Source organism: Dreissena polymorpha, chromosome 7, assembly GCF_020536995.1.
Source record: "Dreissena polymorpha isolate Duluth1 chromosome 7, UMN_Dpol_1.0, whole genome shotgun sequence".
NCBI lineage: Eukaryota > Metazoa > Mollusca > Bivalvia > Myida > Dreissenidae > Dreissena > Dreissena polymorpha.
In genome coordinates, this window is record NC_068361.1 from 109,382,722 (window position 1) to 109,409,805 (window position 27,084).

At 37.2% G+C, this 27,084-nt stretch overlaps 1 protein-coding gene across 1 annotated transcript in view; it reads right to left on the reverse strand.

Moving 5' to 3' along the window:
- The window catches only part of LOC127838264 (coiled-coil domain-containing protein 18-like), a 94,463-nt gene that overhangs the window by 42,934 nt on the left and 24,445 nt on the right, over positions 1-27,084 (reverse strand). Inside the window, exons 13-23 of the mRNA XM_052365891.1 lie at positions 25,287-25,301; positions 23,766-23,845; positions 23,029-23,169; positions 19,955-20,116; positions 19,259-19,348; positions 15,490-15,624; positions 14,393-14,614; positions 13,836-13,976; positions 11,700-11,860; positions 10,841-11,084; positions 10,047-10,162 (exon numbers count right to left, since the gene is read on the reverse strand). Coding sequence (XP_052221851.1) covers positions 10,047-10,162; positions 10,841-11,084; positions 11,700-11,860; positions 13,836-13,976; positions 14,393-14,614; positions 15,490-15,624; positions 19,259-19,348; positions 19,955-20,116; positions 23,029-23,169; positions 23,766-23,845; positions 25,287-25,301 — 1,507 coding nt within the window. The remainder of the gene's footprint in view (positions 1-10,046; positions 10,163-10,840; positions 11,085-11,699; positions 11,861-13,835; positions 13,977-14,392; positions 14,615-15,489; positions 15,625-19,258; positions 19,349-19,954; positions 20,117-23,028; positions 23,170-23,765; positions 23,846-25,286; positions 25,302-27,084) is intronic.

A 27,084-nucleotide genomic window follows, 5' to 3' on the forward strand; every position in this document is an offset into this window, starting at 1 on the left:
CGAAGATAATCCTTCATTTATATTACAAAACAAACAAACATTTACCTGTATTTGAAATAGATTTAATGCCATCCTCGTAGAGTATTTTCACAAGTGATCCCTTCAGAGTGTAGTGGTACAGGGCATTGTAAGAAGTGACATACAATGCTCCTTGATGGTGGGCAATACCTACAGCTTCATGCGGTAACTGGAACTTCCTTACATTCACCAGCTGCCCATTGGTCACAGAGATAAACTGCACATATTTATAAACAGTTACAGCCACCTCATTGGATGTTATTTTGCAAATGTCCCAAGGATCACCTGACAAATTACAGTGACTGGACAGAGTGTAATGCTGGTCCAACAGCTTCACTCTTTTGTTATTTTGATCTATTACAATGACCTGGCCACTGGGCAGGCTGCAGATGCCACCGATGAAGCAAGTATCATTTGTGTCACTCGGTATGCTTATCATAAACTCAGATTTGCTTTCCACAGTTAAAATCTGGTCTGGAATTATCTCTTAAATCCTCCCTAGACCTGCCTGTTGAGACAGGTACTTCTCAATGTCAGTGTTTGCCTTAAATATTATTGAACTCTGCAACTTTATCTGGTTCTCTTTCAGGTATGACGCTGTCTTGTTTATTTTGTCCATACATTTTCTGCTGGCTATGAACTCAATTTCTTTCTTGCTCTTATTACAAAGGACATTTACAGCTTCACTGAGTTGTTTCAGTTCATCCTTCAGCCTGCAGCAGTTGTCAACATCTTTCTTGAGAGAGCTTTGCCGTGTGGTCCTCAATTCATCCAGTTCTTTCAAGGTTGTATTTTCAAGTGCATCCAAAGCAGCATTTAATTTCTTTCAAAGGTCTTTCATTTCTTGCAGTTTTTCACTCCATGATACCTCCACAGACTGAATGATGGCCTCTTGTTTGTTTTTAAACGTATTAAATTCATCAAGAATAGTTTGAAGATTGTTTGACACCTGTTGCATATCCACTGACATCTTTTTGACTGTATCAGAAATTAGAGCCACGTCAGTGCACTGTCTAAAAAAGAAACATGAATCATAATTACCTTAAGAATCATTAAAGAGAATTAAATTCCTTAACTAAAATAAAAATAAATAAATACAAATATTATTATTATTATTATTTAAAATGTTATGGTTTAAAAAAATAAAATAAAAACAGGCCATGTCTTAAACTAGAAATGGTGCGGCAGAGGCTGACGCGTATCCCCACGCAGCATGTTTGACCCAGGGAGCGCCCCAGGGTTGGTAATGGGGCCATGCATAGTTGAGATTTTCTGTATTGTCATAAGAGATGTTCAGTATCAATTGGAAGTAAATCGGTGTAGAAATGAAGAAGTTAATGTCAAATAACATAAAACAAGAGATGTGTTTGTCAGAAACATAATGCCCCCTTCTGCACCGCTTTGATTTATTTTTAAAAAAATTATCATTTGGCAGGTCCATTAATTACCTCCCTTTAAAGCTTATTACTTCCCTTGGATATGTTTGTTTGACCTTTAACCTTGAAAGATGACCTTGACCTTTCACCACTCAAAATGTGCAGCTCCATGAGATACACATGCATGCAAAAAAATCAAGTTGCTATCTTCAATATTGCAAAAGTTATGGCCAATATTAAAGTACATAAAATAACAAAATGAGTGAAAATCTCTGACCCGGCCCCACCCCAACCCCCATAACATTTGACCAAGGGGTCAGATCAAAATTCCAAATAGTGCAGGGTCGCACATATACTCATAGCTACCATGCGTGTAAGTTTCAAGGTTCTAGTGCTTATATTGTGGGAGGAGATAGTGGACAGACGGACGGCAGAGATAACCACAAAATCCCCACGCTTTGTGAAAAGCGTGGGGATAAAAACATTTTAAGTCTTAATTTAAAATTTGACTGAAGGAAAATTAAAAACTTAAGTGTGCTACATAGTTACAGTTTAAATAACAATATTTAAATAGAAACTGTGAGCAATGGTGTCCACTAATTTGAAACATCTTATTGATTAAAGATTATGCATAACAAACATTATACATGTATGCCCCAATCTAAATTATTAATTGATTGATATCTATCAATAATGTATTCAAACATTACAAAAAATTAAGGATATAACTTTGTTTACATTAAATGTTGAAATAATATATAAACAAGAGCACCGCATAACGGGTGCCAACGCTCGGCTGTGAAAGCTTGTCAGAATTTTTTTTTTTAAAGAGGTCACAGTGACCTTGAACTTTGACCTAGTGACCCAAAATAGGGTGTGGCATGTAGAACTCATCAAGGTGCATCTACATATGAAGTTTCAAAGTTGTAGGTAGAAGCACTTTAATTTTTGAGCCAATGTTAAGGTTTTAGCACGAAGCCTATGGCAGACGCCGGACGGCGGATGACGAGTTAGCCATGACAATACCTCTGGTTTCTCCGAAAACAGCAGAGCTAAAAACTATGAAATGCGGCTAAAGAATGCATAAAGACAGATATATTTAATTGATTCCAGTTAAAGCAGCCAGCTTTTTATAACCTTAATACGTGTAACTCACGAACAATAAAGATTGCGCTAGACTTTGGAAATACCCACTAATGAAAAGTTACAAACAAGGCTGACCCATTTTATGCACCAATCATAGATTTATTCAAATTATACAAATTGATATGGTTGAGATTTTGAAAGAATTGTGAATGGGCTAGCTTTGTTAGTCTGAGATTGGTGTTTTTTTTCCAATTATTAACATGACTGTGTCAACTTACCTGTGATTCATAAAAGCACAATCAGTGCAACACAGCTGACTGTGATCCTGGCAGAACATTGTCAGTTTGTTGACCTTGTGGACATCACATTTCAATAGCAAATCTTCCATTGTCATTGGCAGAGGCCATTTATGTGTTTCTCCTCTCCCATATTTGGAATGATTTGCATATAATTGATCATGTTGAGAAATGCAATTTTGACAGACAAACTTTATACATGTAACACAAAAATAGTCAGCACTTTCTTCAATAGTTTTACTTTCGCAAGGGTCACAAACATAGTCCTTCACTAAATCTGAACTTTTATGAACTGAACCTACAGAAGTTGACATTTTGAAATAGATATTGTTAACAGTCCTTCAATTTGAAAATCTAGTATGTATTCACTATCATAATGATCCCTTCCCTCTTATTAGAATTATAACTTATGCAGGCACAAACAGTTTTGGTAAATATTTAAAACCCTCTACAAAACTTCATCCTTGAAATAGCTGAATTAAACAAGTTGTTTATGTCCACAACTGTGTTTTAACCCAAACTGAAGTACAAAATCGATTGTCATGGAGATTGTCATGTAATAGGTGGCTTAAAGTGTTGCTGATAACACAGGGACAAACCATTTTCTGAACATAAGGTGAACCTTGATGTTCAATTAACAACCCCCGCTTCTGAAATGGGAAGTTACAAATCCTCTGATTTATTGATTAATTCAATTTTTGAAAGTTCTCTTCTGCATTTGTACCAATGTTCCGTTCTGAACTGAGATTGGCAAAATTGCAAAACATAACAAACCTGAATTGCCCTTGATTTAAGATAAAAGTGTCCACTCCAGAGTTAAACCTGTTTCAAATCATGAGGTAAACTAACCACATGCAATTTTTATCTAGGGGTTTATAAACCACTTTGAATACTCTGTTAAAGCCTTTTCACGCTCTGGTAAATTGAAAAAATTGCATAAAGTTGTTTCAGATTCGCAAATTTTCGTTTAAGTTATGATATTTGTGAGGAAACAGTAAAACAAAACATTTACCATGCTCTAATAGCCATTATATGCATCTTTTGACGATTTAAAACACTGAAAATTATAAAGCGTTGCAACGCGAAACGATTGAATAATTTGGAGAGTTCTGTTGTTGTTGTTATATTTTGTGAAACTAGGAGGATTGCTTATATAGAGTATAAAATACATCGCTGATTGTGTGAGGACGGCCAGCCGAGTGGTCTAAATGGTAAACTTTTACTCAGAGACTCAAGGGGTCAGTGGTTCCCACCCTGCTGCGGGTTACTTTATTTTCTTTTTTAATTTTTATTTTTGATTTTTTACTGGAGCTTTTTAGATACAATGTTTACATTTATCAATATAAAGCATTTAATGACAAACTTCATAACATGCCAAAATCTGTGAAAAGGCCCCTTTTATATGAGTTAAGAAATCATTATCAAGTCAAGAGAGCCACATCTCCATCAAACTTTTAAGAGTGGCCCAGGGAAAAAAAGTTAATTGTGGGGTGTTTTGCCCATTGCAAAAAAAATGTTGCCAGCTGTCAAACCTAATCCAGGCCACGCCAGAAATGCAACATCCACTATGATGTCTGCAAACTGGCATGCAAAGAAAACAACACTGTAGTATAGCATGAACATATGAAGGCATTGTTCTTTGAAGTTTTTGTTTCTGTTTACAAGAATTATTTACACCATATTTCTGACCAGTCAGTGCTTGAAATGACACCATAAATCATTGATTCAAGAGACCCTGAAACAGGTGTCACAGGTTTGTTTTTTATATGTAAATTATTTGTTGAACCCATTTATGCTTAGTGGACTCTCCCATCCTTCTAAATTGGATCAATTTATTTCCAAAATTAGGGATGTCTAGCATATTTACTTCTATATTTATAATATTTCTTACAGAAATTCCTTTAAGCAAACAGCGCAGGCCCAGATGAGACGCCACATCATGCGGTGTCTCATCTGGGTCTACGCTGTTTGCCAAGGCCTTTTTTCTAGACGCGAGGCATAAATAGGTTATGTTTGGTTGCTCCGTTTTTTTCTTCTGATAAAGCACATGTGTATTTGTTGATAACTCATTATAAGAGGGCCTGAATGCCCAAGGCTGCTCACCTGTGACATGAAAAAAAACCCTGTCATGTGTAGATTTTGTGATATTTGTGTAATAACTGTAGTTTTTATCAAGGTTTCACTATGTATGACAGATACTTAATATTGTCTGAGACAATATTAGAACAATACAGTTTTTTTCTATAAACATACATACGGAATATTACGCTAGTCAATTGTTCCATATGTTTGAATCAGTCAAGTGGCTTGTGTGATGACGTATCTCACAATAGGCGAAGCCTCGAGTGTGATTCGAAACAGGGCAAGCCACAACACTAATACAAACACTTGTAACAATTGACAAGCGTAATATTCCTTTTATTATATACAACTTTGAATCATTTAAGTAAAACAATGAGTTTAAGAGTCCATAATTAACCAAGAATGCTCTTATAATTTTCTGCATTCAAAGTGACGTCATTAAAAGTAGTCCGTCTAGTATGGTAATACGGAATAGGAAATCTAGCGAGTAGCATAATACAGGAATTATTTCGTGCCATTGAGTCAGAATATTTACTTAAGTATATAATAAAAAACAAGAAGTAAACCTATGCACGGGATCAACTTTGACTCCAAGTTCATGATTTGAACAAACCTTGTAGAGGACTACAATACGATGTCTAACACCAAATACCAAACCCCCTAAACCTTGTGGTTTCAGAGAATAAGATTTTAAAATTTATTTATTATGTAAGTCTCATTTATAATGACACTATTGGAGTATGATTAATTTTAATCCCAGGGGCATGATTTGATCATATTTAGAAGAGGAAAACTATACAATTTATAGCATCAAATATCAAACCCTTTTCTGAAATTCGCTGTTGCGTAATGGAAAAGATGTTCTGCCTAGAATTCAGGTGATCACATGTTCGATCCCCACTCGGAAAGCTTTCTCTAGATCTTCCCCAAAAGACAACAGTACTGGTTATAGGCCCAGGAAACTGACTCGAGAGTGTTCTTTAAGCCTGAGGCTTTCTATGCAATCAAGCTTAAATAAATAGGTTTAAAAAAAAACCTGTGTCTTGTTGTTTCAGAGATGTTAACAAAAGCAACATTTACTATACAAGTCTTTAAACATCATTTGACACCTGGAGTTGGAATGATTTTGACTCTAGTTGAACAATCATTATGAATATGTATACTGTGATTCTATGCATTGCTATTGTTTAATGCTAAAGCTTGTGGTTACCAAAAATTACCTGACTGTTCACAGTACAGTTTGTTTGGTAAAAGTGGAATTTCCTCTTAAATATATGTGTCTTGTTCTGTGAAAGCTGGTCATAATGCATGTGCGTAAAGTGTCGTCCCAGATTAGCCTGTGCAGTCCGCTAATCAGGGACGACACTTTCTGCCTAAACTTGATTTTCGACAAAACTAAGTTTAGTTTTTAACTTTGTTTCCTTGAAACTAAAAATACCATAAAAGCGGAAAGTGTCGTCCCTGATAAGCCTTTCGGACTGCACAGGCTAATCTGGGACGACACTTTACGCACATGCATTATGCCCAGTTTTCTCAGAACAAGACACATATTACCATTTACCCTCAAGCTTGAATAAAATGATGGAATATCTTGTTCAAACAGTCAAATCATATTTTTAACAAGGGCTGTTTGTAAAACATGCATGCCCCCCATATGGGCTGTCCGTTGTAGTGGCAGCCATTGTGTGAATACAATTTTTGTCACTGTGACCTTGACCTTTGACCTAGTGACCGGAAAATCAATAGGGGTCATCTGCGGGTCACGATCAATGTACCTATGAAGTTTCATGTTCCTAGGCAAAAGCATTCTTGAGTTATCATCCGAAAATCATTTTACTATTTCGGGTCACCATGACCTTGACCTTTGACCTTGTGACCTCAAAATCAATAGGGGTCATCTGCAAGTCATGATCAATCTACCTATGAAGTTTCATGATCCTAGGCGTATGCGTTCTTGAATTATCATCCGAAAACCATTTTACTATTTTGGGTCACCGTGACCTTGACCTTTGACCTAGTGACCTCAAAATCAATAGGGGTCATCTGCGAGTCATGATCAATCTACCCATGAAGTTTCATGATCCTAGGAGTATGCGTTCTTGAGTTATTATCCGGAAACCATTTTACTACTTTGGGTCACCGTGACCTTGACCTTTGACCTAGTGACCTCAAACTCGATAGGGGTCATCTGCAAGTCATGATCAATCTACCCATGAAGTTTCATGATCCTAGGCGTATGCGTTCTTGAGTTATCATTCAAAAACCATTTTACTATTTCTGGTCACCGTGACCTTGACCTTTGACCTAGTGACCTCAAAATCAATAGGGGTCATCTGCGAGTCATGATCAATGTACCTATGAAGTTTCATGATCCTAGCCCCAAGCGTTCTTGAGTTATCGTCTGACAACCACCTGGTGGACGGACCGACAGAACGACAGACTGACATGAGCAAAGCAATATACCCCCTCTTCTTCGAAGGGGGGCGTAAATATGTTTTTAGCTCAAATCATATATGCCAATGTTCACTTTTTAGGAATGTGATGTCAGTAAACTTTTCAGTATTTCTTATGTTTTAAATGCTACCAGTCAGATATGATGTATTTAAACATCACTTCAAAACTTTTATGTATTTTTCTCTTTACAATAGGAAAAAAAGAAAATATTTAAAAAATTAGCAGTAGATATTTGCAAATTGGTTTCTGAAAAGCATTAGGAGACTGATTTTTTCTTAAAATCAAAGAAACTTGTTCTGTCATCATTTTAATAGATTTAAAAATCATAGGTTAATTTAACCATAGTTAGGAAATCCTATTAAAAAAAAAGAAGAAATGTATTTCAAATTTAATTTTATTTCATTTTATTTCCTACTACTAAATTTGGTGAAGATTCAATGAATACTGTGCGACAAAGCAAACAGACTATTTTGCATTTTGTATTAAAAAAGGTAAATAACTCTAAAGTGCTTGATGCAAATGGCACCCATTTTATGTTAACAAATATTGCAAGAAAGTTTGGAGCAGATTAAATGAAATGCATACGACTGAGAAAGCTAAAAGCCCTTCAATCAAACCCTCAGCCCGTCAAGGGTGTTACCCTTAATATGCCTAGTCAAGATATTGGCGTATAATAACTCAAGTGTTTAACCTTGACAATACTAGGGAATAATAATTCAATAGATGTTAAACAAAAATTGCATGAAAAATGTAGAAAAAGTTGTGCACAAAAGCTTTTCTTGTCATTTAAAACAAAGGTAATTAAACTCTTTTAAAAATCACACAAAACCGAAGAAATGAAAGTTTACACGGTAGTACTTTGAGACACACATTCTGTTAAAGTTGGAAAAAAAAACATAAAAAATGTAGGAGTTGCGCACAGAAGATTTTATTATCTTTTTGTTAAAAGGCCAATAAAATCCTTAAAAATAATATGTGCTGTCGAACTTGGAGATTATTACCCTGTAAAAAATTACTTAAATCATATGCAAAATGTAGATAAGTTGGTCACAGAAGAGTGTAACCGAAAGAAGCACGTAAACACGCATGGACAGAAGGACGCCTTTTTCTTTAGATAGCCCTATGCTTTTTGGCAAAAGATAATGATACCCAATCACTGGCAATTGAAAGTCCTGCAGGGCCAATGTTTTCAAAGCTCATCAACCAATTCTTATCTAAAGTTGTAAGTAAGAGTAAAATTCTGATCAATTAAGAAATTTAATAATTTTGAATTACAAAGATCAATTTAAACAACATTAACTAGCTTAAGGCATTTAAATCACAACAAGACCTGTGTATGTGAAACACAATTCTCCCTACAGTGCTTTGAAGCCTCACATCAGAAAATTGTTAAGTCCAAGGCCCGTATCTTTCCCAAAACTTTATGGACCAAGACACAACAAACACTTTATCTGTAATAGCAGGGGTGTCAATTGGCCAAAATCTAAAATCCTGGAAATAGGCCTATCGTTTTGGGGCCAGAGCAAAAAAGGGTTAATAATTCAAGTAACTTTGCGTACTATTGTATATAACTTTGTAAACAATGTGTCAAAGTAAAATAATTTGTGTTTAAGATGACATTTTGTGACATAATCTTAAAATTCCAGATAAAAAATCCTCTGATTTATATCAATATCAAAATTGGTCCTTAAGGGCCAAAATCCTGATTTCAGGCATAATCCTGAACTTTGACGCCTCTGAGTAGGGGTATTCCACTACAACCTGATTCCCCTCGATTTGTCCTGATTTCCAGTATTTTGAGGTCAGAGACATTTGTAGCTCAATCTGCAAAGGTCCTAACTCATTCGTAGCTAGTCGTGGGCCCGTCGTTAGTGATTCCTGCAACTCGTGAGCTCTCAAAAATCGTGGCCAGATTTTAAATGTGTTTAAAATTTGGCCAGGACCTCCAAGACTGAATTTAATCGCAGTTGACTCGTAACAGCGTTGTAGTGCGTTCTTGGGCGTCGTAATGGAATCGTAGGTAATTCGTGACTCAATCCGGAAATCGGTTATCACATGATTTGTCTACCAATCAGCTACGAATTTGTCAAGACTCTCACAAGTTCACCCCGAGTGAGTTGCGAGCCCGATAAGATTCTCGCGATTTAGATCAATATCAATGGATACTGGCGCCTAATTCATGGGTGCTTTCGGTGAGGTCCTAGCTTAGTCGTGACGGATATGCATCGTTCATAGTACAGTCACAGTAGATTCTAACACATCGCAGTGAAGTTGCCACCCTATTCCCAAGACTTAAACCGAAACCCAAGATTCGTCGTAACTCAATCATACCAGTGTCTTAACTGAATCGTAGACTTCACGAGTCTTCCCGATTCAATAAATGTGATAAATCGTAGCAAATCATGGGCTTGTTTTCGTAGTGGAATAGGGCCATATGTCATGTAGGAATACTCACATACCAAAAATCAGCTAAATATCTGAAAGTGTTGCGTAAAAAAACCTCAAGATAACCGAATTCCGGACAGACTGACGGACATACAGTGTGACATCCTTATGCCACTCTACAGGGGGCATAAAAACACCAACATTGCAATTGCATGATAATTAATGAAAGAATTTTACCAATTTTATGACTTTTGTAATACTCTGTGGAAGTTGGTGAACACAGGCCCATGGGTCCCACAACTTAACAAGCCCATCTGGCAAAAAAACAAGTAAGAGAAAATCACTGTACCTGAGAGAGTCTTTGAGATCATCAATCATCTCATCCCTGGCCTTGGCCTCATAGCCTGCCTTGTCCAGCTGCTTCTCAAGATCTGCTATACGCTCACAGTTACCTTCATGGAGGTCCTGTAGGAACCAATGGCATAGCGTGAAAAATAGAACAGCTGTTATACAAGAATTGTTGCAAGCTGGAAGTCAGTTTTAGTTACCCATCTTCTACAAAGTCAAAATCAGCGAGTAACACATTTTCTACCAAAGTTAAAATAATTCTGTAACTCATTTTCTACACATGTCACCATAGTTCAGTAACCTATTTGCTATGAAAGTCAACATGTTCTACAACAACTCATCAGTCCATGAACTCTGGGAATCCTTAAAGTCAGATCTTACTGCTACCATGCATGGGAACATCCTTCCAAAATGAAAACTAACAACAATTCGAAGCAGCCTTGTAAACTGTTGCAAAAATGCCTAGATAGCACATGTCCGGTCAAAGCTCATATATGCCGGTGATGTATGAGACCCCTTCAACCAAGAGCGTGTCCAGCAATCAGCCCGCACAGGTCATGGTTGTGTCAGAGACACAATACATAAGTTTCTACAACAGTCACCATCACTAAGTTGAAAGTTTACTACCCCAAAAAAGTACCATAATTCATACGACCAATTTTCTATGCAAATCCCCATAAAAAATCCATTGAACCATTTTCTATTGAAATACAAAATTTCCACCACCAAAACAGTACCACAATACCGAAACCCATTTTTCTTTTAACAAACAAACAAAGGTCAGAAAATCCCCACCTGGAAGCGTTTGATCTCGTGGTCAAGGTCACCCACAAGTTGCAGCTGCTGCTCCATATCCCCGTTCTTCTGTGTCAGCTGCTCCTCAAAGTCTGTCACCAGCTCGATCTTGTGCTCGAGTTGTACCCGCATGTCCCTCAGGTCACGCTCGAGCTTGGCAATGCGGTCACTCTTGGAATCATGCTCGTCCTGCTCATCATGTAGCTGGGCGTCAAGCAGGTCCACTTCGGAGGACAGCCGATTCCTGAGAGTGGAATTTTCAGGATATTTTTCTTATCCAAGTCAAATTAAGTATCAACCATGACCACACTTCAGTGGTTAGTAACACACCATAAGGTGAGTATAATCATCAACAGTCCAGCTTTTGCAAGGTTTCACAATGACTCAATGTCCAACTTAGAGACTTCTTTTTAATTGATGTTCGGATAAATAACTTTAAAAGGTTGGCAATTTGCCACGGTTCAATTTTTTATGAATTATTCGCAATTTTTATATAATTTCTTTATTTGGTACAGTCCCCATGACAACATTTCACAGAACAGCGCTAGCTGCCTGTCATTATGGAGCAGATATGAGAATCCATTACAGTGTAATATTGATCCGTTCATCATTCTTTTGCACAAGAGTGGTCAAATGATCAAGGGTCACTAATTGGTTTTTAAGCAGTTTTCATTCAGTTTTTTTTTTCACTAGTTTATTTTAAATTGATTTTGAAACGGTTTTCAGGTGTTTTTTCTCGTCATTATCAACTGATAATCAAGACGGACAGACGTAACCTTTCCTTTACATGATTTTGGAAGAGCTTTCCAGGGTTTTGCGGCATTGTTATTTATGTAAGCACAAGACAGTGAGACATTACCTTTCCTCCTCTACAGACTTGAGTTTGCTGGAGAGCTCTCTAAGCTGGATGGTTTTACGCTCGAGGTCCTCACAGGCGTTCTTCAGCTGCACATCCTTGCTCTGCTGGTCACTCATCCACTGAGCATTGCCGTTCAACAGCTCACGCTCTAGGCTGGAGATCTTATAGAGGGAAAAATTGATAAGTACAAGGTCAGTGAGGAATACAACTAAGTGTTTTCAGCTAAGCTTAGAATAGCTTAATGCCTTTGCGAATTGAATACAGATAAGTTTATTTAGCTTACGAGGTAGCTTAGTTACCATTGAGCCTTGGCAAGTTAACCCATTTATGCCTAGTGGACTCTCCTATCCTTCTAAATTGGATCAATTTTTTTCCAAAATTAGGGATGTTTAGTATACTTATTTCTATATTTAGAATATTTCTTACAGAAATTCCTTTAAGCAAACAGCGCAGACCCAGATGAGACACCGCATCATGCGGCGTCTCATCTGGGTCTACGCTGTTTGCAATGTCCTTTTTTCAGGACGCTAGGCATGAATGGGTTAAATACAGATGAGTTTATAAAGCTTAACTTAGGAAACATTTTAGCCTTTGCCAGTTGAATTCAGATGAGTTTACTTGGCTTTGCTTTAAAAAACCTTTGAGCCTCGGCGAGTTGCATACAGAAAAGTTTATTTAGACTCGCTTTGAAAACTTTTGAACTTTGGCAAGAGGAAAACAGAGAGGTTTATTTAGTCTTGTTTAGAAAACCTTTGTGCCTTGGCGATTTGATCAAAATATTTTAATGTGGTTAAAAGCCTAAAACATGAGATTTGAAGAGTGATTCATGGCTTCATTCTGAGCAAATAAGCTTATTTGTATCCAAAGTAACCTAGTATTCTTTTTATGCCATAATTTGTATTTATTTCTTTTATTTCATTTTGATAACACACTAAAGAAAGTGGCTTCACAAGCACAAACAAAATCAAATGAAAACAACCTTATCAACAAATCCACATCTATTATCACTGTAACACTCACCACATCCTCCCTGTTACACCTGTTCCCACTATTACCCCTCCCCTATTCTCACTGCCCCACCTTAAATTCACACTGCCACACATGGCCTATTCCCACTGCCATACCAAACACATTCCCACTGCCACACCACACACATTCCCACTACCAAACCACACACATTCACACTTACACACTACACACATTCCCACTGCCACAACACACACATTGCCAATGCCACACCACACACATTCCGACTGCCACACCTCACACATTCCCACTGCCACACCACACCCATTCCTAATGCCACACCTCACATTCCCACTGCCACACCTCACAAATTTCCACTACCACACCACACCTATTCCAACTGCCACACCACACACATTCCCAAACTTCACACATTTCCACTACCACACCACACCCATTCCCACTGCCACACCACACACATTCCCACTGCCACACTGCAAACATTCCCACTGCCACATCACACACATTTCCACTGCAACAACTCACACATTCCCACTAACACACCACACACATTCCCACTGACACACCTCACACACTCCCACTGCCACACCACACCCATTCCCATTTCCACACCACACACATTCCCACTGCCACACCTCAAACACTTCCACTGCCACACTACACACATTTCCACTGCAACAACTTACACATTCCCACTGACACACCACACACATTTCCACTGCCACACCTCACACATTCCCACTGATACACCACACACATTCCCCATGCCACACCTCACACACTCCCACTGCCACACCTCACACAGGTCCACAGACAAACATATAACATTCCCACAGCCACAAACTCCCACTGCCACACCTTACACATTTCAACTGCAACACCACACACATTCCCACTGACACACCTCACACACTCCCACTGCCACACCTCACACAGGCCCACAGACAAACATATAACATTCCCACAGCCACACCTTACACATTTCAACTGCAACACCACACACATTCCCACTGACACACCTCCCACACTCCCACTGCCACACCTCACACAGGCCCACAGCCAAACATATAACATTCCCACCACCACACACTCCCACTGCCACATCACACACATTCCCACTGCCACACATCTAACATTCCTACAGCTGACCTGTTTCTGCAGTTTTGCCTGCATCTCTTCCAGGTCATGTATGCGGGCTGTGCTCTGCTCAATCATGGCCTGGCTCTCTGTCTCCGCCTTCTCCAGATGTTCGCACTCCTGACCTTTCACCTCCAGCTGGTGACCTAGTACCTAATTAATTCATAAGTTTAATTTAATATTTGCATAAACAAATATTTGAATACTCTGTAATTTGGCCATTACTTTTTACATATCTACACATTCCTAAAATTCATTTTCTATCCTACTAAAAGTTAATATGCTGTACAATATTTATTTAATAGTAGTTTCTTTAAAACTATGAAAAACTTCAGAAATGTTCATATACATAATGACATTAACCAATCATCCAGCTAATAAAACCATTTTAATCAAGACCCTAAAGTGTTGATATAAGCAAAGTTCTACTATACAATACACAACCGTCCACTCACCATATTCTTTCTATTGAGATTGGATAATGAGCATGTTCAATTTACTAATAGTTTTATTATTGAGACCCTTAAGTGTTTGTATAACAGGGCTTTACTGTATAAAACAATACAAACCTTATTCTGTCTAGTGAGATATTTGATCTTCTCATCGCGGTGCCTGACCTCCTTGTCATACTGGTCCTTGTTCTCCTCAAGGGCCCCTATGTACGTCTTGATCTCGTCCTTGCACAGGTTCAGGGCGGTCTCTAGCTGCCGTATCTGGTTGGTGCCGTCCCTCGCCTGGGACTCCAGCTGTCGTAACATCTCACGAGTCTGCTCCTTCTTGTCTTCTAAATCCTGAAAACAAGAAACTTTTCCCTGTCAAGTAGTCCTAAGGTACTGATGAGCAGCAAACAGCATCAAACCTGAACAGACTGCGAGTTACTTGAAGGCTGTTCTGGTTTTATGCAGTTTGCATATAGGCATTTTCCTTCTTGTTTTCTAAATCCTTCCATGAAAAATGTTTAAACCTTTCCATCTCAGACATGCACTCTGCGACATTTGTAATCCTTAAGAAAATCAAATTAAATTTAAGACCTTTCTTACTAAATTCAAGTTTTAAAGCCTTCATTTCAAGATATCATTAGAACAAATGTTATAATCAAGTTTAAAGAAGATTGCACTATAAATTTAACTTATAGAGTGTTAACAAGCTTGTTCTTTTACTTGACCTGGGCTGGTATTCATAAAGCTCCTAAGGGTAAACTTAAGAAAGTTCCTTAAATAATTAAAAATTCCTGAAGTCTTTTGTTCTTTCATTTTGGTGTCTTTTTTCATTTAATTGCTTTATTCAAGTAAATTTTGCATAGAACAGTATTTTGAAATTACAAAAGTGAAATCATTAGCATTTCAATAGAAAATAGAAATTTTCCCTTAAATCCAGCTTATGTAAAGATTTGCCTTGGGAGCCTTATGAATACCAGCCCTGGTGACCTATTTGTTTTAACTCACATAAACCTAGTGTCAAACAAAGCCTTAATGTCATTGAACTAATGATCTGACTTACGGTAGTTTCCTGAAGATTGAGCAATAAACGTGACCTCTAGAGTGTTGACGACACACAACAAACAATGCACAACAGACAAAAGGTGATCACAAAACCTCACCAAAGCTGAGCAAAAAAAAAAAAATGAATTAAATATCAAACAAAATAATAATCAATTCAGGTTTACCTTTTCTGCTCTTGCAAGAGCTTGCTCGGTGTCATGGAGTCTATGAGATTTATCCGAGATTTCCCGCCGCAAGATGTCAGTCTGCTTCTCCCACTCCAGGGCCTGACTAGACTTGTTCTCCACCCTCTCTTGCAGCTGTGGGGAAATATGTGTTGTGTTGTTGATACAACTTGAAAAAAGCTTCAAAATTGTATACATATCTTCATCTGTAGAAACATCTAAATGAGCCGTTCTCTGTGACAAGGGGGTTTACTGCATGTGTGTAAAGTTTCATCCCAGATTATCCTGTGCAGTCCGTACAGGCAAATCAGGGATGACACTTTCCGCCTAAACTTGATATTTGCTAAGAAGAGACTTTCTTGAAACGAAAAATATCATAAAAGTGGCAATTGCTGTCCCTGGTAAGCCTGTGCAGACTATACAGGCTAATCTGGGATGACACTTTACGCGCATGCATTAAACCCCTTTTTCACACAGCAAGGCCCAAATGCATCTTTTTTCATAAAAAGTCATAATATCTTACTTTTTTTAAATATTACAATACAGATAGCTGTAAAGAGCAAAATTATTTTTGTGAATTTTAATTAGAAGAAACATGACATACCACTTCCACTTTAGAAGCAGGCACAACTACAATTAGGTTAAAATTCCAGTTTTGGTCTCTCACAGGACAGTATGTATACAAATTAGACTAGATGCCTGTTGACAACCAGTAGAGCTAATAGTAAACAAGAGCACCGCCTTGCGGGTGCAGACCGCTCATCTATTTTCTTTTTATAGGTGAAGGGACTCTCATTTTCAATCACAAAGGAGGGAGGGGTGGAGTGAAGAGGGGTGCATTGTGTGGGGGTGTGGACATTTATTACATTATCTTCCAAAAATGCCAAAAAAAGGGGAAAAAAATCGGGAAGGGGGGGTGGGGGGTCGGGGGGTATGGATTCTTGGGTGCGATGGTTGGACGGTATTTCAAACATAAAATAATAGAAATAAATATTTGTGTTTTTTTAACCGTTTAAAAAAAACTTGGGGGGTGAGGTGGGGGGGGAGTATAGTGTGAGGGTGTGGTGGTTATTTGTGAGATGATCTTAAAAAAAAAAAAAAAAAAAAAAATTTAAATAAAAATTTGGGGGGGGGGGGGGGATTCGGGTGGGGGGTTGGGGGGGGGGGGGGGATTCTTGGGTGCGATGGTTGGACGGTATTTCAAACATAAAATAAGCAAAATAAATAGTTTTGTTTTTAAACCGTTTAAAAAAAAAATTGGGGAGGGGGTGGGGTGGGGGGGGGGTATAGTGTGAGGGTGTGGTGGTGTTGAGATAATATAAAAAAAAAAAAAAAAAAAAAAAAAATAGGGGGGGGGGGGGGGGGGGGGATTCGGGGGGGGGGGGGGGGGGGGGGAGAGGAAAGTGGGGGGGGGCACGGGCGATGGTTTGGGTGGAGTTTATTGTGGTATGTCAGGTAAGAGTTGTTTTGTCAAAGTATCAATCAAATCTAATCATAAATAAAGAAGTTATGGCAATTTTAGCAAAATTTAATAATTTGACCTTGAGAGTCAAGGTCATTCAAAAGTCAAGGTAAAATTCAACTTGCCAGGTACAGTAACCTCATGATAGCATGAAAGTATTTGAAGTTTGAAAGCAATAGCCTTGATACTTTAGAAGTAAAGTGGATTGAAACACAAAATTTAACCATTTATTCAAAGTTACTAAGTCAAAAAAGGGCCATAATTCCGTAAAAATGACATCCAGAGTTATGCAACTTGTCCCTTTACTGTACCCTTATGATAGTTTGCAAGTGTTCCAAGTATGAAAGCAATATCTATGATTGTTAAGGGGTAAAGTGGACCAAAACACAAAACTTAACCAAACTTTCAATTTTCTAAGTATAAAGGGCCCATAATTCCGTCCAAATGCCAGTCAGAGTTACATAACTTTGCCTGCACAGTCCCCTTACGATAGTTAATAAGTGTTGCAAGTATGAAAGCAATAGCTTTGATACTGTAGGAATAAAGTGGACCTAAACACAAAACATAACCAAATTTTCAATTTTCTAAGTATAAAAAGGGCACATAATTCTGTCAAAATGCCAGTCAGAGTTACATTACTTTGCCTGCACAGTCCCCTTATGATAGTTAGTAAGTGTTGCAAGTATGAAAGCAATAGCTTTGATACTTAAGGAATAATATGGACCTAAACACAAAACTTAACCAAAATTTTCATTTTCTAAGTATAAAAAGGGCACATAATTCTGTCAAAATGTACGCCAGAGTTATCTAACTTTGCCTGCCCAGTCCCCTCATGATAGTAAGTAAGTGTACCAAGTTTGAATGCAATAGCATTGATACTTTCTGAAAAAAGTGGACCTAAACGCAAAACTTAACCAAACTTTTCAATTTTCTTAGTATAAAAAGGGCACATAATTCAGTCAAAATGCACGCCAGAGTTATCTAACTTTGCCTGCCCAGTCCCCTCATGATAGTAAGTAAGTGTACCAAGTTTGAATGCAATAGCATTGATACTTTCTGAGAAAAGTGGACCTAAACGTAAAACTTAACCGGACGCCGACGCCGACGCCGACGCAGACGCCGACGCAAAGGTGATGACAATAGCTCATAATTTTTTTTCAAAAAATAGATGAGCTAAAAATGATTGTATTAATTCATTAAGATAAACCATGCCTTTTTTTAACGATTGACCTTTAATGTGGACTTGACCTTTGCCCAAGAGGTCACATACGTCCAAAAGATGAACCTTTTTATACTTCATTTTAAGTTTGTATAAATGATATCTAGTTATGGTCTGAACAAGCTACATGTATTTTGCAGCTAAACTTTTCCATTGACCTTTTTGAGTGACCTTGACATTGGAAGTTAATATATATACAAGAAATACACAGGACCTCTAATATACAACTCTTAAAATCAAAGAAACTTCCAAAATGATCAGCATAGAGCTAGGTCTGAAAAAAAACTTTACTCTTAGCAAACACAACCTACCATGTCTCCTAAAAAACATAACCTACTATGTCTATTAGCAAACATTACCTACTATGGTTATTAGTAAACACAACCTACTATGTCTATTAGTAAGCACAACCTTCTATGTCTTTTAGTAAACACAATCTACTATGTCTATTAGTAAACATAACCTACTATGTCTATTAGTAAACACAACCTACTATGTCTATTAGTAAACACAACCTTCTATGTCTATAAGTAAACAAAACCTACTATGTCTATTAGTAAACACAACAAACTATGTCTATTAGTAAACACAACCTACTATGTCTATTAGTAAACATAATCTACTATGTCTATTAGTAAACACAACCTACTATGTCTATAAGTAAACAAAACCTACTATGTCTATTAATAAACATAACCTACTATGTCTATTAGTAAACACAACCTACTATGTCTATAAGTAAAGACAACCAACTATTTCTATTAGTAAACACAACCAACTATGTCTATTAGTAAACATAACCTACTATGTCTATTAGTAAACACAACCTACGATGTCTATTAGTAAACACAACCATGTCTATTAGTAAACATAACCTACTATGTCTATTAGTAAACATAACCTACGATGTCTATAATCAAACACAACCTACTATGTCCATAATCAAACACAACTTACTATGGTCTATAATAAAACACCACCTACTATGTCTATTATCAAACACAACCTACTATGTCTATAATCAAACACCACCTACTATGTCTATAATCAAACACCACATACTATGTCTATAATCAAACACAACCTACTATGTCTATCTGTTTCTGGTAGTCCTTGCACTGCTCCTGGTGTATCTTCTGTACCCGCTCCCGTTCCTCTCTCTGTACATCTGCCCCACCCTGTAAAGGAACCAGACATAGCTACAACACATGAAACACATGCTTCAGAAGTGTGGGTGTTTGTTATTAATTTGTAGCAGATGCATTGATATTCTTTACCTTTGACAATATACAAGGAAAGGCATTGTATTGTTTGACTAGAGTTTTGTATTGTTAAGTAGGAATTTTTGCTGTTATCAACATTATTTAATTACTAATACACTGGTCAGTTTATGAACTCGCACGTTTCCTGGTATAGCTGGTTACACAGTACCAAATAGCTGGTTACACAGTACTAAATAGCCCATTAAACCTTACTAAATGCATTTAGTGCACTTACTTATACCAGTAAATGACAATGGCCTTACCTGAATAAGAGGTACAGGATAAATGGCCCTTGAAATGATTTTACGACCAATTCCCCCACACAAATGTAGCCAAGTTTGGGAATCCTCATATCTGTAGTCCAGCACTTAACCAACAGAGTTATCTGCATTGTCAATTTGACCAGAGAAGTTATTCTTTGCCCTTCAACCATTTAATAAAGAGCTCTGCCAAAACAATTGAGAAGGATCACCTGTTTTTCCTAAAAAAAAATAACCATGCAAAAACAGCTCAAGTGTTCACCTGTTTGTCCCTGAGTTCTCTGTGTAGAGCCTGAGCCTCCTCCTCTCGTGCTGTTATCTCCGCCTCTAGCTGCTTGATCCGCGCAGTCTGGTGAGTGCTCTGTGATGTCTTCTCCTCCAGTTGCTCTTCCAGAGAGGAAACCTGCCGCGTTTTCTCACGCACCTGTTAGGAGTATCAGTTTTTACATTTTACCACTCATATATGCCCTTTGAGGTGTTTGAAAATCAAATCTAATTTGATTAATGCTTAAAAGGCTTTATTTTCAACCATAAGATACTGCTGAGTATGAAGCAGCTTAAAACCTGAACAGACTGGTTGCATATAGCCCTTTTCACATTGCTTCTTAGCAGGAAAGGGTTTACGCATTGCCTTTGTAGCCAACTCTTAAACATTTAAGAAACACCACTGGCAAGACAGGAAAATACCCCTTCCCTCAAAATGGGTTCAACAAAATTATTTGCTTTTAAACAGATCCTATAATGTAAACAACTATTTGTAACTAGAGCTTTGTCACAGACGTGAAGAATACCCCCACATGCCGCATTGACACATAATATTTTGCATGCCATCTTCACCAAAAAACAACGGACACCGTGCTTAATTTTTAAAACGCACTAAGTGACCCCTTAACCTAGTTTTTGACCAAGAAAGGCCCATTTCTAACTTGCCCTTAATATCATCTCCATAAAACTTCTGACAAAGTTTGGTGAAGATCCGATGTAAACTACTTGAATTAGAGAGCGGACACCATGCTGAATGTTAAAAAACGCACTAAGTGACCCCGTGACCTAGTTTTAGGCCCGGAATGGCCCATGTTCAAACTTGTCCTAGAGATCATTTAGATTAAACTTGTGACCAAGTTTGGTGAGGATTAGATGAAAACTTCTTGAATTAGAGAGCGGACAACATGGTGAGGTGTTTAAAATGCACTAAGCTTCCCCGTGACTTAGTTTTTGACCCAGCATGACCCACATTCAAACTTGACCTAGACATCATATAGATACAACTTCTGATCAAGTTTGGTGAAGATTGAATGAAAACTACTTGAATTAGAGAGCGGACAACATTTTGATGCTTTAAACGCACTAAGTGACCCCGTGACCTTGATTTTGACCTAGCATCACCTATATTCAAACCTGCCCTAGACATTATCAAGATACAACTTCTGACCAATTTTGGTGAAGATTGGATAAAATCTACTTGAATTAGAGAGTGGACAACATGGTGAGGTTTAAAACACACTAAGTGATTGGTGACCTAGTTTTTGACCCGGCATGGCCCATGTTCGAACTTGACCTACACATCATCTAGTTACAACTTCTGACCAAGTGTGGTGAAGATCGGATTTAAACTTCTTGTATAGAGAGCGGACACCATGCTCAATGTGTAAAATTGACCAAGTGACCCCGTGACCTAGTTTTTGATCTGGCATGGCCCATGTTCGAACTTGGCCTTCAGATCATCAAGATAAAACTTCTGACCAAGTTTGGTGAAGATCGGATGAAAACTACTTGAATTAGAGAGCGGACAACATGCTGAATGTTTAAAACGCACTAAGTGACCCGTGACCTAGTTTTTGACCTGGCAAAGCCCATGTTCGAACTTGGCCTAGACATCTTCTAAATACAACTTCTGACCAAGTTTGGTGAAGATCGGAGGAAAACTACTTGAATTAGAGAGCGGACAACATGCTGAATGTTTAAAACGCACTTAGTGACCCAGTGACCTAGTTTTTGACCCAGCAAGGCCCATGTTCGAACTTGGCCTAGATATCATGTAGATACAACTTCTGACCAAGTTTGGTAAAGATCGGATGAAAACTACTTGAATTAGAGAGCGGACACTTAATATGGACCGACAGACAGACTGTCAGACTGACTGACCGACAGACAAGTTCACTCCTATATACCCCCCTAAACTTCGTTTGTGGGGGTATAATTATAATTTTACTTTCATAATTTTGCTATTACAAAGAATGAAATCTGCTGAAAGGAAGAGAAATCACACCCCTGTTATTATACGCTTAAGTTTTATGTTGTAAATATTAGTTACATGTAGAGCTTAATTTATTTCTAAAAATATAGCACACTAATCTGGAACATCTATTATGTCCATATCTGGATTATTTATAACAGATTACTAATAAATATTATAAAGCACAATAAAATCTTTCTTGGGAAATTAAATATAAATGTGATCAGTTAACTATTCACTCAAAGATCCTCAAGAATGGAGATTTTTTTCGATATCTATCAATACCTTCAAAATTAAGTTCATCCACTTCAGGGCTTCCACTGGCTAAAAAGTTTCTTTAGCCAAATTCGCCTTGCTATGGCAAATTCTTCTATTTTGGGCTATTTTATATGTTTAAATGAAGAACAAGAGATGTGTTTGTCAGAAACACAATGCCCCCTAATGCACCGCTTTTTTTAAAACCTTTGACCTTGAAGGATGACCTTGACCTTTCACCACTCAAAATGTGCAGTTCCATGAGATACACATGAATGCCAAATATCAAGTTGCTATGTTCAATATTTCAAAAGTTATTGCAAAACTTTACTGTATTAAAGTTTTTAATTTTGACCTTTGACCTTGAAGGATGACCTTGACCTTTCACCACTCAAAATATGCAGCTCCATGAGATACACATGCATGCCAAATATCAAGTTACTATGTTCAAAATTTCAAAAGTTATTGCAAAACTTTAATATATTAAAGTTTTAAATTTTTTACCTTTGACCTTGAAGGATGACCTTTACCTTTCACCACTCAAAATGTGCAGCTCCATGAGATCCACATGCATGCCAAATATCAAGTTGCTATGTTCAATGTTTCAAAAGTTATTGCAAAACTTTACTGTAACCTTAAAGTTTTGGGACAGAATGACAGACAGACAGGCCAAAAACAATATACCCCCTGATCTATCGATCTGGGGGCATTAAAAGTTGTAGCCAAATAGAATTTTCTTTAGCCAAATAGGTCAATTTGTAGCCATTGGCTAATTTGGCGAATGGCAGAGTAAGCCTTGCACTATATTGTATAAATGTATTATGCAGTATCTGATATTAAGTCACCTTATTTTCCAGTTTGGTCAGCTCCACAGACTTCTCATTCAGCTGCTCCTGGAGTTCTATCAGCTGTGAGTTCCTCTGTGTGATACGGATCTCAAAGGAACTGTTCTCTGAGTCTCGGTCGGACAGCTCTTTACGCAGTTCCTGAAAAAAACATTTGGTCAGAGTTTGTAGTCTAACAACTCTGTTTTTAAGTTATTCTGAAATTATCATACTGGTCGCGTACGTAATTCCGGCCACTTTTGGGACTATTTTAACAAAATATTTTGTTTTAGGCAACTGGCTGAAACTAAACTTCACATATATAATCATGGGTTCAAAACTCACCTAGCATGAAAATTTCAATAGAATTAGATCAGTGTATGTTACTTTTATGAACAGAAATTAATGACATATAAACTATCAATTTTCTGAAGGCAATTGTACCTAAATAAAATCGGCCACTTTTCAGTTTAATCTGCAGGTACAATTACAAAGCAATATCTTTAGACAAATGTCCTCATTTTAAGAGTATTAATAAAGGTTTACATTAAAAAAAATTCAACTTGAAACTTAAAATATATGCGACATTATTATACCAGTTACTCCCCCTACCTATTTTAATAAATATAAACAGGCACTGTTAATGGGAAACTGCAAATTCATAATAATAATAATTCTGGTCATTTTCAACAGTTTTTTAGTCAAATCAATACGGTCAGTTAATTCATCCCCACCTTTCCTACAGTTTGATATCGTACCTTGACCTGGGCCAGTAGTCGGTCCTTTTCCTGCCCCAGCCTGGTCACCATGGAGTCCAACTCCTGAGCCTGCTCAGCGCCTGCAGAAGAAACATAGACAGGGTTGAGCGGGAAACCATTGCAGGGTTGTATTTAAATGTTCAAAGACATTTGCCTTACAGGCCTTACAAATGACAAAATCATATGAGTATGCATTTCAGAGTTTATGAGGTCCCTCCGCGCATGAGGCTGCATTGTGTGAGGACCCGGAGTATGTCCCAGCACTACTATCTTATTAACTTACCTTACACATAAAAGTTGGGAAGAATTTTGATTATAGCTACAATGTCAATTTTGGTGGGGTCTTTTACTGAGAGGGGTGGGGGAGCCAGAGTACATGGAGAAACCCCATCTATCCAGTACTGTGACCTTCAACCAAACTCACATGCTGCCTGGAATGGGGATCAAACCCGCATTGCCTAGGTGAAAAATGCGTGTACCAACCACTGCACTGCCTGGCCAAACATTGACAAAATAATGTGGCCCTTACTCTATTTGACATTTTGCAAACAAATTATCTCCCTGTTCATGTAAATAGTAAACCCATTCGCCATCAAATGGACTTGGTTCTGTTACGACCAGTATGAACAACTTATTGATGAAGTATCAAGTATTGACATGGTCTTATCATGTTGCTACAAAACAAACACGTGTAACAAAATATTGGACCAAAAAAAAAAAAAAAAAAAAAAAAAACTTTTTTATGACATAAAAATTGTTATATGCAGATTCATTCCTCCTACTTAAAATAACAATCATTTTATTAACTGTATTATATAAATTTCATTGACTCTTTGTTAATTGCACATGTTGATAAATGCCATAATATATTAAGTATAACAAGACTATTGCCAAGCAATATATGTCCCCTACCGGCTCCACCATTGTCAGAAATTCTACCATTGTCAGAATTGTTTTTTATTTGTTTCCATAGCAACCAAAATTTTTGATGTATGAACAAAATGAAATGACATGCATAATGTCCATATTGCCATCTATCCATGCTTCAAGTTTCATGAAAAATATGAAGAACTTTTAAAGTTATCGCAGGATCCAGAAAACCACCATTTTCAGCAGTATTTCTAGTCTATTTGTTGCCATAGCAACCAGAATTTTTGACGTAGGAACAAAATGAAATGACGTGCATAATGTCCATATTGCCATCTATCCATGTTTAAAGTTTCATGAAAAAAATATTGAGAACTTTAAAAGATATCGCAGGATCCAGAAAAGTGAGACAGACAGACAGACAGACAGACAGACGCACAGAGCGAAAACCATAAGTCCCTTCTGGTGAAACCGGTAGGGGACTAAAAAAAATAATTTATAAGTCATAAGCTGAGTTAATATGAAAGTATCATAAATAAACTTTTTGGCACATGGTAAACAACACAAATAACAAAAAATATTAAATATCATGCCAACTGCAATTTAACAGTATGCTGCATACATGTTTAAGAATTATGTAATTTAACCTAGTACCATACAAATGCACATCTTAAAAAAAGAAACAGAAATACCAAACATCTGAACATCAAAGATCTTAATTCTAATTCAAACTTAATACAGTTACATTTTGTCCCAGTCAGATTGCTGACACGCACTATTTAAGTTTCTCCTGTGTTTTACCAGCCTAATTATTGTTCTTATTATTGTTCTTTGTGACAATTTGTCCATGTATTTGTTTATTATCAATCATAGACGGTGACTGGTAATCCGATAAATACCAACATACAACTTGTCAAATGCAGTATAATCATTATGTGTAATACTTTCACATTTAAGTGATCCTACCCGGTAGTTTTGCAATCTAACTAGGATATCGCTTACATTAAAATCAATAATAATAACTGACAGACGCTGACAGCTAATGTTTCAGCCACTTCTGTTTGGTTTGCAGTATATTTTCAGAGACTATCTTTACAACAAGAGCTGTCAGAGGACAGCGCGCTCGACTATTCAAGTGCTTCACAGTATAACATAAGCCATCATGGAGAGGGGGGGTGGGGGGGGGGGGGGGGGTAATAATATGGGTGTGTGGTCATTTAATAGATGATCTTTCAAAAATAAGGAGGGGGATTCTGGGGTGGGGCATGGGGGATGGTTTGGGTGGAGTGCATTGTTGTTTGTCAGGTAAGTGTTGTTTTGTCAAAGTATGAATCAAATGTGATCATAAATAAAGAAGTTATGGCAATTTAAGCAAAATGTTCAATTATCTAAGTATAAAAGGGGCTATAATTCTGTCAAAATACTTGATACAGTTGTCTGCTCTTATTTATAGATTGGGATCATGTTGGTAAAGAAGTATGCAAAATATGAAAGCAAAATGTCAAAGGACATAGAAAAATATTTGAGGTGGTACCCAAAATTTAACATAGATTTATCAATAATATGCATATTCTCAGTATAAAAGGGGCAATAATTCTGTCAAAATGCTTGATACATTTGTCTGCTTTTATTTATAGATTGGGGTCATGTTGGTCAAGAAGTATGCAAAATATAAAATCAATATGTCAAAGGATAAGGAAATATTTGGGGTAGTATGCAAACTTTAACATAGATTTATCAATAATATGCATATTCTAAGTATAAAAGGGGCAATAATTCTGTCAAAATGCTTGATACAGTTGTCTGCTCTTGTTAATAGATTGGGGTCATGTTGGTTAAGAAGTATGCAAAATATAAAAGCAATATGTCAAAGGACATAGGAAATATTTGGGGTAGTACGCAAACTTTAACATTTGCACGCAAACGGACACGGGAACAGCAACGCCGGGGTGAGTAGGATAGCTCCACTATATATATTTCATATATAATAGTCGAGCTAAAAATTGCAAACTGTTAAAGTTTGTCACCACTTTATCTTCAATATTGCAAAAGTTATGACCAACCATAAAGTTTTAAGACAGTAACACACAAACAATGACAGACAGGCCAAAAACAATATACCCCCAATCATTCGATCCGGGGGCATATAAATTTAGTTGTTAATTGGAGCCGTTGTGTTAAATTTTACACCACTGAAACTGATACAGAAATAGTAGGGAATTACAACAGTTTCACACTCAATCCACATTTAATAAAAATGAAACAAGAATTTAAAGTACGCAATCAAAGCTATTGTATCTGATATTGTTTGTTTAGTTTGGATTTAAACCATTTTTAATGGTATTTCTGTCATTAAACAGCAATTAATAAACCTTCTCACACTTTTCCTTAGTTAGCTGGTTTAGGGAAAAAATGGCCATACACAGTATTTTATGATCATCAATCCACACAG